This window comes from Bubalus kerabau, chromosome X (genome assembly GCF_029407905.1).
Source record: "Bubalus kerabau isolate K-KA32 ecotype Philippines breed swamp buffalo chromosome X, PCC_UOA_SB_1v2, whole genome shotgun sequence".
In the NCBI taxonomy this organism is placed as follows: Eukaryota; Metazoa; Chordata; class Mammalia; order Artiodactyla; family Bovidae; genus Bubalus; species Bubalus kerabau.
In genome coordinates, this window is record NC_073647.1 from 14,983,806 (window position 1) to 14,997,475 (window position 13,670).

Genomic DNA, 13,670 nt, shown 5'->3' on the forward strand with positions numbered 1-13,670 from the left:
AAAAACAACTCCTTAATTTCTAAGACCCTGAGGCAAAGGTTTCAGCTTATTTTAAGCTCCAATAGTCTGGATATTACTTTAGATCTCTGAGATATTTTTGTTTTAGAATAATGTTGCTACTTAGTAAAATCACATTCTTTAAAAAAAAAAAAATCAGAAAGATAAGGAGTGAAAACAAAAATCCCCTGAAATTCTATCTGTAGTAGGTTTCAGGAATGAATTTGATTTGGGAGCCTTTTTTTCCCATTCAAATCTCATTCATCCCTCAAAGTAGAGCTGTGGTTCTACCTCTTCTGAGCCCACTGTGATTAGACTGTTTACCTCTCACACATCTTTGCTTTTGATTAAGTTCTAAAAAAAAATAATGGAAACATTCCACAGTTAGATATTCACCTGTTACAATTTACTTTTATTTTCCCTAAATGACAATAAGCTGCTCGAGTCAGAACATATTTGTATCTCATTTACAGTAGCTTATATAGTATTGTTAATACAGGAGACATTCAATGAGTCAAGTATTTTTAACTTGTTTTGTACTAATTTCTATCTGAAGGATTTATCAGAAGAGACCAAAAAAAGAATCTGAATCTTTTAATCAGGTTTGCAATTTCCTTGAGGCTTGGTAGCAACTTCATCATTTATATTGACTGATGCACATTTTAAAACTTTGGTTAAATAGGACATAAATCCTAAAACCTTTTGGTCTAGTACCACTTAATACTCTTAAAAACTATTCAGGACTCCAAAGAGATTTTGTTTGGGTGGGTTAAATCTACCAGTAATTACCATATTAGAAATTAAAACTGAAGAAGTTTTAAAACACAGGATATAGAAGCACATATTTCATTAATCTCAAAGGAATGACATCACGTATCATGCAGCCTTTGGAAAACTCCACTGTACACTCGTGAGAGAATGAGAGTGAAAAAAGCAGATAATGTCTTCATATAATGATGAAAGGGCTTCCTATGTAGCACTGGTGGTAAAGAACTTGCCTGCAGTGCAGGAGATGTAAGAGATGCAGGTTCGATCCCTAGGTCAGGAAGATCACCTGGATGAAGGCATGGCAACCCACTCCAGTATTCTTGTCTGGTGAATCCCATGGGCAGATGAGTTCATAGGGAAGAGTCAGACATGACTGAAATGACTTAATACAGCACACGCACACATAATGATGAAAATATTTTGACCTCGTGGACTTTGGGGAAGGATCTTGGGGACCTCAATTTTCCCCAGACCACCCTTTCAGAACTGCTGCTCTAGATGAACTAAACTCAACACATTTGTTTGAAACTAATCGTAGTATTTGATGGTTTATGAATCAAAAAGGAACTGAAGGCATAGGGTATGGTCAAAAGGGTATTTTGCTCAAGTGCTCCTGTAGGCAGTTGGTTAGACCTAGAAGATACGAGTATCCACTTGAAGGCTGGATTTGCCCTTAAAAAGCTAGACTTCAAGGTTAAAAGGCCATCTAGTCAGTATTTCTCTATTGTGATCCAAAGACCTCCACATCAGAATCATTAAGGATCTAAACTGCAGATAACTGGACCTCACTACAGATCAACTGAATCAGAATCCTAGAGGTGGAGACTGGAAACTTGCTATTTTAATAAGATCCCCAGATGAATCTGTTACTCAATAAAATTTAGAAACCACAGACAAATAAGTCCACAGGTCACCCAGAATATGCAACAACCCATACTTCCACTGGCTCTGGTTCGGCCATTTGCAGAATCACCCAGTACCTCTGGAAGGACTCATTACTTTGATTCAGATACTACTATCGGGCTGTAGAAACTTTAATACCTGAGTGAGATCCTTCCATTATTTTTTAGTAATCTTAGAAGAGACACTTTCCCATTACCTGGCCCTCCAGAATCGGATCTTTTTTCCTAATGGACTCTCCCCCTAAGAAGAGTATCCACATATCAGTACATTTCTTTGAAATCTGGAAGTGGAGGATCTGAAATACTTCAAAAATAAAGGCAAATAGATAGCTCCTGAGCGCTTGTGATTAACCAGGATCTTTGAACACACACTTATATTGGCAACAGGCAGACATCATAATTCGGGCAAGATTTTAAAATGGTATCTAGAGATGGACTTCATTATTATTTTGATTTTGAGTTTCATCAGCAAATTTTCCTGCACACTGAATTATAATCAGTCTATGAAAATTTTACATTTTCTCCAGCAGGCTCTTTATTTGACCACTTGAGGGGTGTGTGTGTGTGTGTGGCTGTGGTAGGGGTGAGGGTGGGGTGCAACTACTAGAGTGGGGGAAAAAAGTGAATTTTTTGTCTAAAGTAGTAAATCGCTCAGAGAATCAATCAATCAAATCTGCACTATCAGGAAACCAAACAACCTTCTTTTTGTTAAGACTTTTCATTCTAATCATCACAGGGGCTTTCAATGGCTCCTGCTGTGCAATACAAGATTCTGAAGTCCAATTAAACATATAGTCAAATACAAAAATGAAGACTCTTTATTCTAACACAGCTACTGCATTAAATACAACAATGCGTGAGATTCATGTATCATCAATTGAAAAGTTTAAAGCATTATACACTGCGGAGATTTTTTTTTTTAATTGTGGTTAATCCTCTCCACCTTAATGATTCAGGAAATGAAAAATGGCCTTACGGGTAGATGAAATAGGTGATTATTTACACAGTGATATTTAAAATGTGTCCCCAGAGTCTTCTTTCCCTGAAATATCACCCATGGTTATATTAGCCTACATACGTAAAGTGATTTGGGGCTTCCCAGGTGGTGCTAGTGGTAAGGAACCCCATGCCAAAGACATGAGAGATGTAGGTTTGATCCCTGGGACGGGAAGATTCCCTGGAGGAGGGCATGCAACCCACTATAGTATTGTTGCCTGGAGAATCCCATGGATAGAGGAGCCTGGCAGGCTACAGTCCATAGGATCACACAGAGTCAGTCAGACACGACTGAAGTGACTTAGCATTCACAGATGTAAAGTGATTTATACATTTCAAAACAATTTCATATAATTATCAAATTAATTTTCTCAACAGCCCTGAAATAGCTAAGAGGTCTCATCATCCTCATTTTACATATGTGAAAACTGAGTCAAATATGCACAAAGAAAGAGATTATATTTTAGTCACTTAGTTTGTAACAGTTACTTTTCACACCTGATTTAATATAATTCTCTCTATAATCCCACTTTACAAATGAGGAGAATGAGGTTCAGAGAAGTTAAGCAACCTGCCCAAGGTCACAAAGCCAATAAGTAGCAAAGCTGAGATTTCAACCCAAGTCTGTGTTCCTCTGATTTCAGAGCCAAAGCCTTTCACAGGTTGGCACATATGATTCATTTTTAATAAAGCTTGATAAAATGTTTTCAGCATGGATTTACATAGTCTTAATTATAAGCAGAAAGAAATTAATCTAAAATAGCTTTTGCTTTTTAAACCGAGTACTCAAGAAATTAAGTATGCCTTCAATTTGTTTGCATATATATTTATGTGTGTGTATTTATAAACTTATGGTCTAATGGGTTACTGCAAAGCAACGTTTTTCATTAACTTTCCTCATTTTACTTATTAGTCCATGTTTATATCTTAAATTTATAATATATACCAAGGTGAACATAAAATGCATTAATTTTATTTTTAAGCAATATATTTTCCTAATTCATAAAGGTATTCTCCAGAGTTATCATTAATAATAGCTCACTTGTACAACTCTACCCTCCCAACACCCCACTTCACTCAACACACACACACCCACCCACCCCATACACGCACACAATTACTCTATGTTTTCACACTTGGTCCAATACTAGAAACCGGATGACTTAACCATGATTATAAGCTCAGTCCCACCACACCTTATTGCCATAGAAATAGTATGAGTAGCCCTATATCTGCAATTTGAGAACTCAAAATCAATATAATTTTAACACTGGTAATACTATTAAAATGAATTCATTAGTAATAGTCACTCAGTGCTGTCCTATAGCTAAGTTCTTTTCTCTGTCACCAACCTCAATCGCTCCATGAAAGGCTTTTCAGTCGTCATCCTTCTGCTGAACTACCAGCAGATACGTAATCTTCGATCATTTGCTGCATTTCTGCATGGACTGCATTTCTGAGATGTATTGCAATTTGGATGATTTCTTCATTGTGGAACTATATTAGGATGGATGTCAGTACGTATATCTGTTAAATAAACTAAACTCTGATCCAGTACACATGTTTTGATCTGAGCCACTTATGTGATGCACATACAACTATAGTCCTGAGGCTGTGTGGTTGAATGAAAGAAAGAGGGGTTCTGGTGTCAGCTTGCCTGTGTCTCAATATTGTCTGCTGTTTACTAGCTTTGTTGTTGTTGTTGTTGCTGTTCAGCTGCGTCTGACTCCTTGGGATGGACTACAGCACACCTGGCTCCTCTGTCCTTCACCATCTCCCGGACCTTGGAAACAACTGCTTTAATTTCTCCAGCTGTCTTTATCCTCATCTATAAAATGGATACGATAATAGTAACTGTCTTAAAAATTTGTTGTGACTATTAAATGAGACAAAATATATCAAATATCTGGCACAGAGTAAGTAGTAAAAAAATCTGTTTCCTTTTCCTTCCTCATATTTTCTCATCTGGCATGCCCCACTGTTACTTAATTTCTAATTCTGACTCTCAGGATATCAAGAAAAATTAGAGTGATCTATGTTGAAGGAATTTCTGATAGCTTCTGATTTCTACAAGACAATAACTTGTTTTGGAGTCATTGCCATAAATGACGTGTTTTAAAACAATTTTTTTTAGAAGTCTGGAGCAAAGAACTTGGAAAAAGCAATAATAGCCTATTGATCTTCATACAAATAGGTCCAACAGTGAAGCATGCATTGTCAGTTGCTTTTGCCAGTATGGGTAGTGACATAATCTCATTATCACCTGTTCACCCTTGTCACTTACCACACAGAGTTTGCAGGACAGCTGGTGGCAGAGAGGACAGGAGTACTGCTTATAGTTATGCAACTGAATAATTCTGTCTGGCCCATTCTAGGGTAGTGCCATGCCTTCATTAATCTCATGCTTATTAATACACTGAATTAAATAGCAACAGATCCCTAAAAGTATCTGGTCTATCTTCTTGAAGTACTTTTAGACATCGTAAACTGAGAGCTTTCCACAGGCATAGCTACATTATATTTTGAAAGGGAGTTCATGGATGGCATCTTTTGACAACTGTCTCCCCAGAGATCAGCATGACAATCTCTTCATCACCTCCTTATTAGTCTGATAGAAAAAGAGAAAATCATCCTTATGTTTCCATCTCCTGGATTCTTTTTCTAGCGAGAGAGAAATGATGAATTTTAAATGATACTCTGTCTGCACTTACACATCGGTGAAATTTCTTTGAAAAACAACCAGCAACGTCATTTTGGCAGGACAACCACATTTTTAATGACCTCATAATTGCTAGGCAGAAGTAAATATATCCTTGTATGGTTCTCACTTAGCATTTCAATAAAGTCCTCAAAATCTTTTGAGAGATATGTGAGTAATATCTAGAGTTGTCTCATGAAATCAGAGGCGATGGGTAATGAAAGGCATTTAGAGCTTAGCCACTTTCACAACTAAGTTACTTTCTGGCAAATCTTCAACTTTCATTACCCATTTTTCCCTCCCCAAAACGGTTATTTAAAAAAACCAAATATGTATGTATGTACTGGAGTAGGTTGCCATTTCCTTCTCCAGGGTATCTTCCCGACCCGGGGATCGAACCCAGGTCTCCTTCATTGCAGGCAGACACTTTACCCTCTGAGCCACCAGGGGAGCCTATATATATATATATATATATATATATATATATATATATACACACACACACACATATATATACAAATATACATACATACACTTTGTTATTTCATTCTCAGAGCTCAGTGGATAACTAAAGTAGCCTAACAGCTTTGTGTCAAAGAGTAAGTTTTGAGATGATTCCTATTTTTCCTTTATAAAACCTGAGTGCCTTCAAATATTCCCTGCTGGTACAACTTTACTAATTATCTGGATGATCTTACTATCTTTAGAGGGTCCAATTGGCTCTTTATATTTATATTTCTGCCAAATATGAGCCCAGTTTGGATTAAAACTCTAAACTACAAAATTCCAAATTTTCCCTTTCATTCCTACTTCCATGCCTGTTCTTGGCATGGAATACCATCTCCTCCTCTGCCCTTGTATAATGTACCCACCCTTCAAAACACAACTCAAGCCCCAATACCACATGAACTATTTCACAACTACTTTCACCTAAAATTAGTTTCTTCTTCTGAATTTCCATTGTGGAAAATGACAGCTAATAGTCTGTGTCTATTCTTTTTTTATTGCATTCTTCTTATATAGATGTTTTTCTCTCTCCACAGAAAGTTTGAATATTCCTTGAAGTCACTACCAATTTAGTATTTAACTTTTGTTGTATAATCCACAGTAAACCAAATAGTGAATGCATGCAGAAGGTATTCAATAAACATTCATTTTATAAAAGCAAATAAGTTGCAAGGCAAAAATCTGAGCTAGAATCCATAAATATATAATACCTATTATGGTTTTGACAATTCTAAGGTGCCATTAGCTTTATCACTATGCCCAGCTATTTGGCGTCTATATTACATTTCATTCTCATGTAATCCAATTAAGGTGATATTTTACTAAATAGGCATTTTTAGGTAAAAACAGCCAATGATTGCAATATTTTGATAATCATAAAAAGATTTCCTGTGAATTCCTTGTTATTATTCAGAAAAAAATGCAAGCTCTCAAACATAAGCTATATAAATATGACTTACCAACTATTAGCAGGCATTAACCCAAGTTTCATTACTCCCACTGATCTGGGAAGTGTTAAAAGGGCTTTAACGCTCTATCATAATTATATTGCTAATAATAAGTTTTCTTTTATATAAGGACAAGGAAACAATAAGCTAAAGAAAAACAGAAACAGAATCTGGGGAATTGAGCTTTCTTAACAGTGAACCATGCTAGGCAAGTGAACAGATTCCTCTGGGAGAAGTTTTGGAAACATGCTGCTTTCATCTTTCAATGAGATAAAGAAAACTCAATAGTGTATAGACAGGGACAAGGTGCCCTGGCAGGAAGCTGTGGACTTAGAGACTCAAAATTTCTATTATGAATTTGTTGCTTCCTAGAAGTGACTGTTAGTAGCAGTGCATACATACACACGCATGCACACATACATTCCACAGATAATTGAAACATATGCACGCACAGACACACATATATATGTGTTATTGTTGGAATGCAGCAGCATATACAACAGATTCTGATATTTGGAATAAAGACACTTATTTTAAGATCTTTGAAGTCTAGTTAGAACAGCACAAATCTTAGGTGAATTTAAGTAAGTGGGCCAAGTTTGGGGCTTTATCTTAAAGCAAGATTAGTACTTTTAGATGAGGGGAAGGTCATCATAATTTCAGAGCAATTAATCTGTAGATCATTGGCAGAAAATAAAAGCTGAGAAAATATACTTGCTTAAGGTAGGAAAGGGGATGAAATTTAGGCCAGAAGAACAGAAAGTACATTATGCAAAAAAAGTTATAAGGCAAAAATCTGAGCTAATATTTGTAAATTGATGCTATCTGTTATGACTTTTATCTCCCCTTTCATTTGCAGACAAGTTTCCAGAGCTCTATTCTGGGAAATATGTCTATACATACACACAAACACACACATACACCATACTGAGCCAATAAACTGAAAGGTAGGATGAAGGGAATAACTGAAAAGCCTATACGATTCTTAGAGGAATTTTTTATAGCGTTTCTCTTGTTTCATCTTCACAAGAAAACTCAAATTGCAAAGCAATTTATCCCCCCCACCCTCCATTCTCCTCCAAGTTAATAGTGGAAATTTAAATTACAAGATTAGACATGGTACTCTACTCAGTGCTTGTCATTTCAACCTGGAAGAAGAGATGTGATGACTACCTTTTCTAAATAAAGCTTCAGAAAGAATTCTTAACAAAAGGCCATGCCACCACGAGTCTTCTAAAATCATCTTGCAATGTGTTTCCATCTGGGCTGCAACAGGGTTAAAGCAGGGAATGCCCTTAAGTTCATCTACTACTGTGTGAAAAGGAATCATACATTTAGCTTTAGAGGAGTGTCACAGACTTCTCCCCTCCTCCTCTTCCCATCTCCCTTTCTCCCTCCCTTCCCTAGCAATTGGTAACCTCAGAAAGAGGACTCCAAATCTAGAAAGAACCAGTTGGTTCCCAGCTTCATTCGACCTGCCAAGCTGCTCTAAGGAAGAAGCACCAGTCATTTCTCCAGACTGAGCTGGTCTGGGTGGGCATTCAGCTGGTTTTCTCCATCACCTCAAGAAGGCTTTCCTGATCAAATTCCTCCATGGCTTGCATTGAAAATGTGTAAGTACAAAACTGAGCGCAACTGTTTAATTTGAAGTCAAAAGGCAGTTTGAATTGTTTTCCTGTGTTAAGAGTGACAGGGCCAAGTGGGTTGCCTGGGATGTAGAAAGGGATCCCAGACAAAAGCGTGAAAGATATAAATTCAGGCACTAAGAACACTGGAGTTTTAAATGTAATTTTGAAACAAAAAATTGCAAATCCTTAGTCTAAAGTTTGGTGTTTAAATATAAGGAAATTCTTACTCTGGGGTGTGGTGTGGGTTGAATTAAAGAAAATTTTAACACAAGATGGTATAAATGTTGAATGATGCTTCATGAAAGAGAAACAAACGGAAGTGTCTGTTAACACAACTAAGCTTTCTTAGACTTATGTGGAAGGAAAAAAAAAAAAGTTTTCCCTCATAGGACTTTCCAGAGCACTCCTGTCAGAATCTAAATGATAGGTTTTAGTGGATCATATATCCTGCTTTGACGGAAAGGACTGGTGTTTTCTCAGCTTCCTGGTGTTTATCCAACCTTGAGGAGGTGGGAATATAGGGAACGGGGTGGAGCCACAGGTCAGCCATAAAGGGAAACCCCAAAGCCTGAATCTCAAGAGGCCGCCTGATGAAGGGCAAGTAAATTGAACAAGTGTTTGCTGACTACACCAGGGAGGAGATCAGGCTCTCCCTTTCCCACAGTATATTTCATTCCAGCGAGTTCGATCCATCACGTATTTCAGATATTTTCTGGTCACCACATTGTCATTTTTATTAACTGATTGATTTCTGTTTTGGCAAGCCTTGGAGGGCACGCCCCTTCACCCACAGCAGTAGCTGCAGCTGAAAACGGGAACCGGGAGCCGAGGCCCAGACTGCCCTTCCAGTGCCCGAAGGATGATGCAGGGTCCTGGGGCCACCCTCGAGTCCCGCTGAGACCGCCCTTCAAGGTGCTGAGCGATCTGGCAAGAGACCGACTGGAGCGCCCCTCGGAGAGAACAGGATCTTGCATTCCTGTCGATGGCTCGAGAGCTCTCAAACCCCCGTATGGGCCACCACCTGCTGTTGCGGAAGAGCCCCTAGCAACAGGAGAAGTAAATAGCTCTGAGGGGCCGGCAGGCTGGAGGCAGAGAGGGCAAGATTCTATTAACAAAGTGTCCCAGGAATTCTCTGGCAGCCCTCCCGCACTGATGGTGGGGGGAACAAAGGTCAGCAATGGGGGCACTGAGAGAGGTGGCAGCAATGCAGGGTTATATGTGGCTTTGCCACGGGGTCAAGGATTCTTTCCATCCAGGGGCCCTCAAGTAAGAGGCCCTACACACATCTCGACCCTTAGATCGGGGATAATGATGGAGTTGCCTCCAGGAAGCACGAGAGTGACGGGAAAGGAGAGGTTGGCTCGTGTTTCTTTTCCACTGGGAGGCCCGCGGCACCCTGTGAAGAACTGGCCAAGGCCTATGCCCTTGGCCTCCAGCACTACAGGTTTACGTTCCTGCACTACTGCTCATTGCTTCATTCCTCCTGGACCTCCGAGTTTCAATCCGTTTCTGGCTATGCCTATGGCTTTTGCTCCTCCCCCAATATTTGGTCCTCCACTGCCTTCCTGTTTTGCCGATTTCCCTTCTTGGGGAATGCCTGCTCCTGCATCCTCAAACAGAGAGAACAACTGATAGCAGAAAAAAAAAGAAAAAAAAGGAAGGAGGGGAAAAAATGTTGGAAAAAAATAGATGAAAGTTACTCATTTACGCTTTTATATTTGAAACCCTCTACCCTCTTTACAGGCACTAATGTGCCTTACATACTTGGAAATTCAATAAAGATTCTAAACTTTGAAATATTGTGAATTATTTTTCAAAATGCCACTCTGGGAGCCAAAGCCTTGGATTTTGTTTTCACCTTTTAAGGAAATGAAAACAGTTATGTGCTAGTGTTTTCTAAATAGCTTAGTTGAATCCCCACCACTAACTTGCAGCTGTGACTATGGGAGAAGGTGGTTGGGTTCTTGTTAGACTTGGCCAAGTCTGGAGCAGGAAATTCCTACCCACCTAAAGCTATGGGGGTTGCTCAGTGTTGAATGGGTAAACGAAGATAAGGTCCAAAAGGTAGACCCAAGTCCAGATAATAGAGAAAAATGCACAAATGCTAAAAGATAAGACTGAGGTGAAAATAATGGGGCCAACATTTCATTGGAAGAGTTCTACATCATTGCTTCAAGCATGAACCAGTGTTTGTCTCTCAACATTTCACCAGTGCAAGTACATAGTATAGATAGGGCTGGCTTGATAGACGTCCAGGCACAAGATGAAACCAAGCTGAGCCCTTCACCCGTTCTTCTGAACTATATACTCAGAACTTTTAAAGGCAAATGAAAATGTTTCACTCCTATGGAATTATTTTCTCTGATGCTGCAATGTTTATACTCTTCATAATGCATTACAGCACCCCATTATCATGATGGCTCTGAGATTATCAAAAGCCCAGATGGGAGCTTCTTCAAGTTCAAGTGGCAAAGATATGGGCACAGCATGCAGGGAGGAAGGATGGCCATTCTGACCTCTATACAATGTCATTCAGGCAGTGGTCCTAAACACACTGCCACTGTCTCTGAAGAAACACTAAATTAGAAATATCTGTACAGTATAATTCTTCCAATAAGTATTTGTTATGCACAAAGCTGATGATGGAGGTGATGTAAGCAGTCAGTAAAAGGCTGTCAAAATCCACAGACACCTAAAGTGTTCAAAGTGTCGCTCAGTCATGTCCAACTCTGTGATCACATGGACTGTAGCTCTCCAGGCTCCTCTGTCCATGGGATTTCCCAGGCAAGAACACTGGAGTAGGTTGCCATTTCCTTCTCCAGCAGATCTTCCTGACCCAGGGATTGAACCCAGGTCTCCTAAATTGCAGGTCGATTCTTTACACCTGAGCCACCAGGAAGCCTACAAAGACACCTAACCTATAATCAAAACCATTAATGTGTTCTTTACACCAATAGGGGGTTCTTCACCACTCTGAGGAAAAGGGCTCATGAATCCATGAAGTTTCTTTTCTCCATTTGTCTCACAATGGATTGTTCTAAATGTCCACGTGGTAGTGCAAGGCTTAAAGGAGCATTTGGATAGCTCTTGCTAAGATTCCTCTCACTTTGTACATCCTGAAGCTGGCACAGTTCCATCAATTCACTGTGGTGGGTTGAGCAAAAGTATTCAGCAAATCATTTGACAGCTGCTCACTCTGAGGTATCTGAGTCCCAGCGTACCAAACACTTATTGGATTTTCGGCCTTAATGAACAGAAGAGTTGTGCATGCTTAGAGTCCTCAAAAATATCTTTTGAGCCAAATGTTAAAAGATATTTTGACAGGAAATCAAGTTGTTGTGTCAACGGCGGTGCAGCATCTCTGGAGAGTTGCCAAAAGGTGTGGTAAGTGACAGCCGAATAGGACACATTTTCCTTCTCAAAAGAAGTAGCTCCAATAAATGCTCAGAAAGACTTTGCCCACAATTACCACAATCCATGACAAATTCACTCTAACAAGAAAGTGCCACCAACACAGTCTGCTCTTTTTAAGCTCTCTGTTCTCTTTCCTAATACCCTCTGTGTACTATTTTCTACATTTCAAAAAACTGAACACCTATCGTACGAAAAAAAATAACTATTATCAAATTGAGGCACTGAAGTTTTCTTTATACTGCTGTGCCATATGAGACGCACATTTTCTTTAGTTGATGCAGAGCTCTATGCCTATATAACAAGTTTCAGTAAACACAAATATCAAATATCAACAGGGATCCTGTTGTTAAATGTAAGTGAAATGTAAATATGTTTGCTTATTCAGAGCCTCTGTATGGAATTACTTTATTATTGTAGGTTCCAACATCCTCAATGACTGCAAAACACCCATTTTTAAACACATGATTTGCCTTGAAATGGCTATTTTAAATTATTCTGGTGCAAGATGAGCTAAAATTAATCCTATACCAAAATATTCTATTCATTCTGGAAAGTGCATATAATTCAATGTATTCAATACTCTTGAATATATATGTTTTCTTTTTCTTTTCTGTGGTTTATGTAGCTTCTAAGTGCCAGAAAGAAAGATAAACATCAAAAAAGTAGCCTTTTTCTCCTGATAGTAATGAGAATGGGTTAAGTATTTCCTATTGTAAGTTATCATCATTGTCAAGAGAAGATTCATGATGTAATGTTTATTATTTATTGTCCTCATTATATTCTTTGTCACAAGACTGTAGCATTAGAATTTTAATGTCCTATATGTTCTCTGCTGCTGCTGCTGCTAAGTCACTTCAGTCCTGTCCGACTCTGTGCGATCCCAGAGATGGCAGCCCACCAGGCTCCCCCGTCCCTGGGATTCTCCAGGCAGGAACACTGGAGTGGGTTGCCATTTCTTTCTCCAATGCATGAAGTGAGAAGTGAAAGTGAGGCCATCAGTTGTGTCCGACTCTTAGCGACCCCACGAACTGCAGCCTACCAGGCACCTCTGTCCGTGGGATTTTCCAGGCAAGAGTACTGGAGTGGTTTGCCATTGCCTTCTCCTAGAAGATAAGGAAAAACTGTACAACTTTTACCTTTTCTGTGTCCCAAAGTGTGATTCATTAGCCATTTCTATTTTCTACTGTTTATAACTTCTGTAGCCTGATTGAAAGGTACACATGCAACCAATCAAACAGTAGAATATGGAAAAGGTTAAGGTTCAAATTATAAAATTTTTAAAGCTTATAGTCTTTCATAAACCAAAGTAACATTAAAATTACACCTTGGTTTTCTGAGAATTATTATAACAAACACTAAACAGGACCAAAGAATTTATTTTCATTGGAGACTTAAAGTTGAGATCATAGTACTATCTTCATCTACTCTGGAACAAGTAGTTTATTTCATGACTGCTAATAAATGTTTTATATATATATATATATATATATATATATCCTTCCATAATTATTAAACTGTACTGTGACTGAGTGAAGTCACTCAGTGGTGTCCAACTCTTTGAGACCCCATGGACTGTAGCCTGTCAGGGTCCTCCATCCATGGGATTTTCCAGACAAGAATACTGGAGTGGGTTGCCATTTCCTTCTCCAAAACTGTGCTGTAACAATGGCATTACATTAGCAAGTGCTATTGAGAGGTGTAGATTTTTAAAGGCACTAATACAGAACTATATAAAATGACTCTATTTCAAGATCAATGGGCCAAAACCAGAGTTAAAAGAAATTTTACACAGATCAAGAACACTATGTCATGT

The 13,670-nt window shown here is 38.7% G+C and overlaps 1 protein-coding gene across 1 annotated transcript; it reads left to right on the forward strand.

Annotated features, from left to right (window-relative positions):
* The first annotated feature begins 8,257 nt into the window (after positions 1-8,257).
* PRR32 (proline rich 32) lies at positions 8,258-10,243 on the forward strand. Its single transcript, XM_055563975.1, has 2 exons — positions 8,258-8,428; positions 9,208-10,243. Exons 1-2 carry the CDS (start codon positions 8,409-8,411, stop codon positions 10,073-10,075), a joined length of 888 nt encoding a protein of 295 aa, XP_055419950.1. The 5' UTR covers positions 8,258-8,408; the 3' UTR covers positions 10,076-10,243.
* Positions 10,244-13,670: the final 3,427 nt, after the last annotated feature.

What these genes read in the sequence shown, in the direction of transcription:
- PRR32 (XM_055563975.1), top strand. Translation starts at nt 8,409, where the DNA reads ATGGCTTGCATTGAAAATGT. An exon ending in ATGGCTTGCATTGAAAATGT is followed by an intron (nt 8,429 to 9,207) that starts GTAAGTACAAAA and finishes TGTTTTGGCAAG; the next exon opens with CCTTGGAGGGCACGCCCCTT.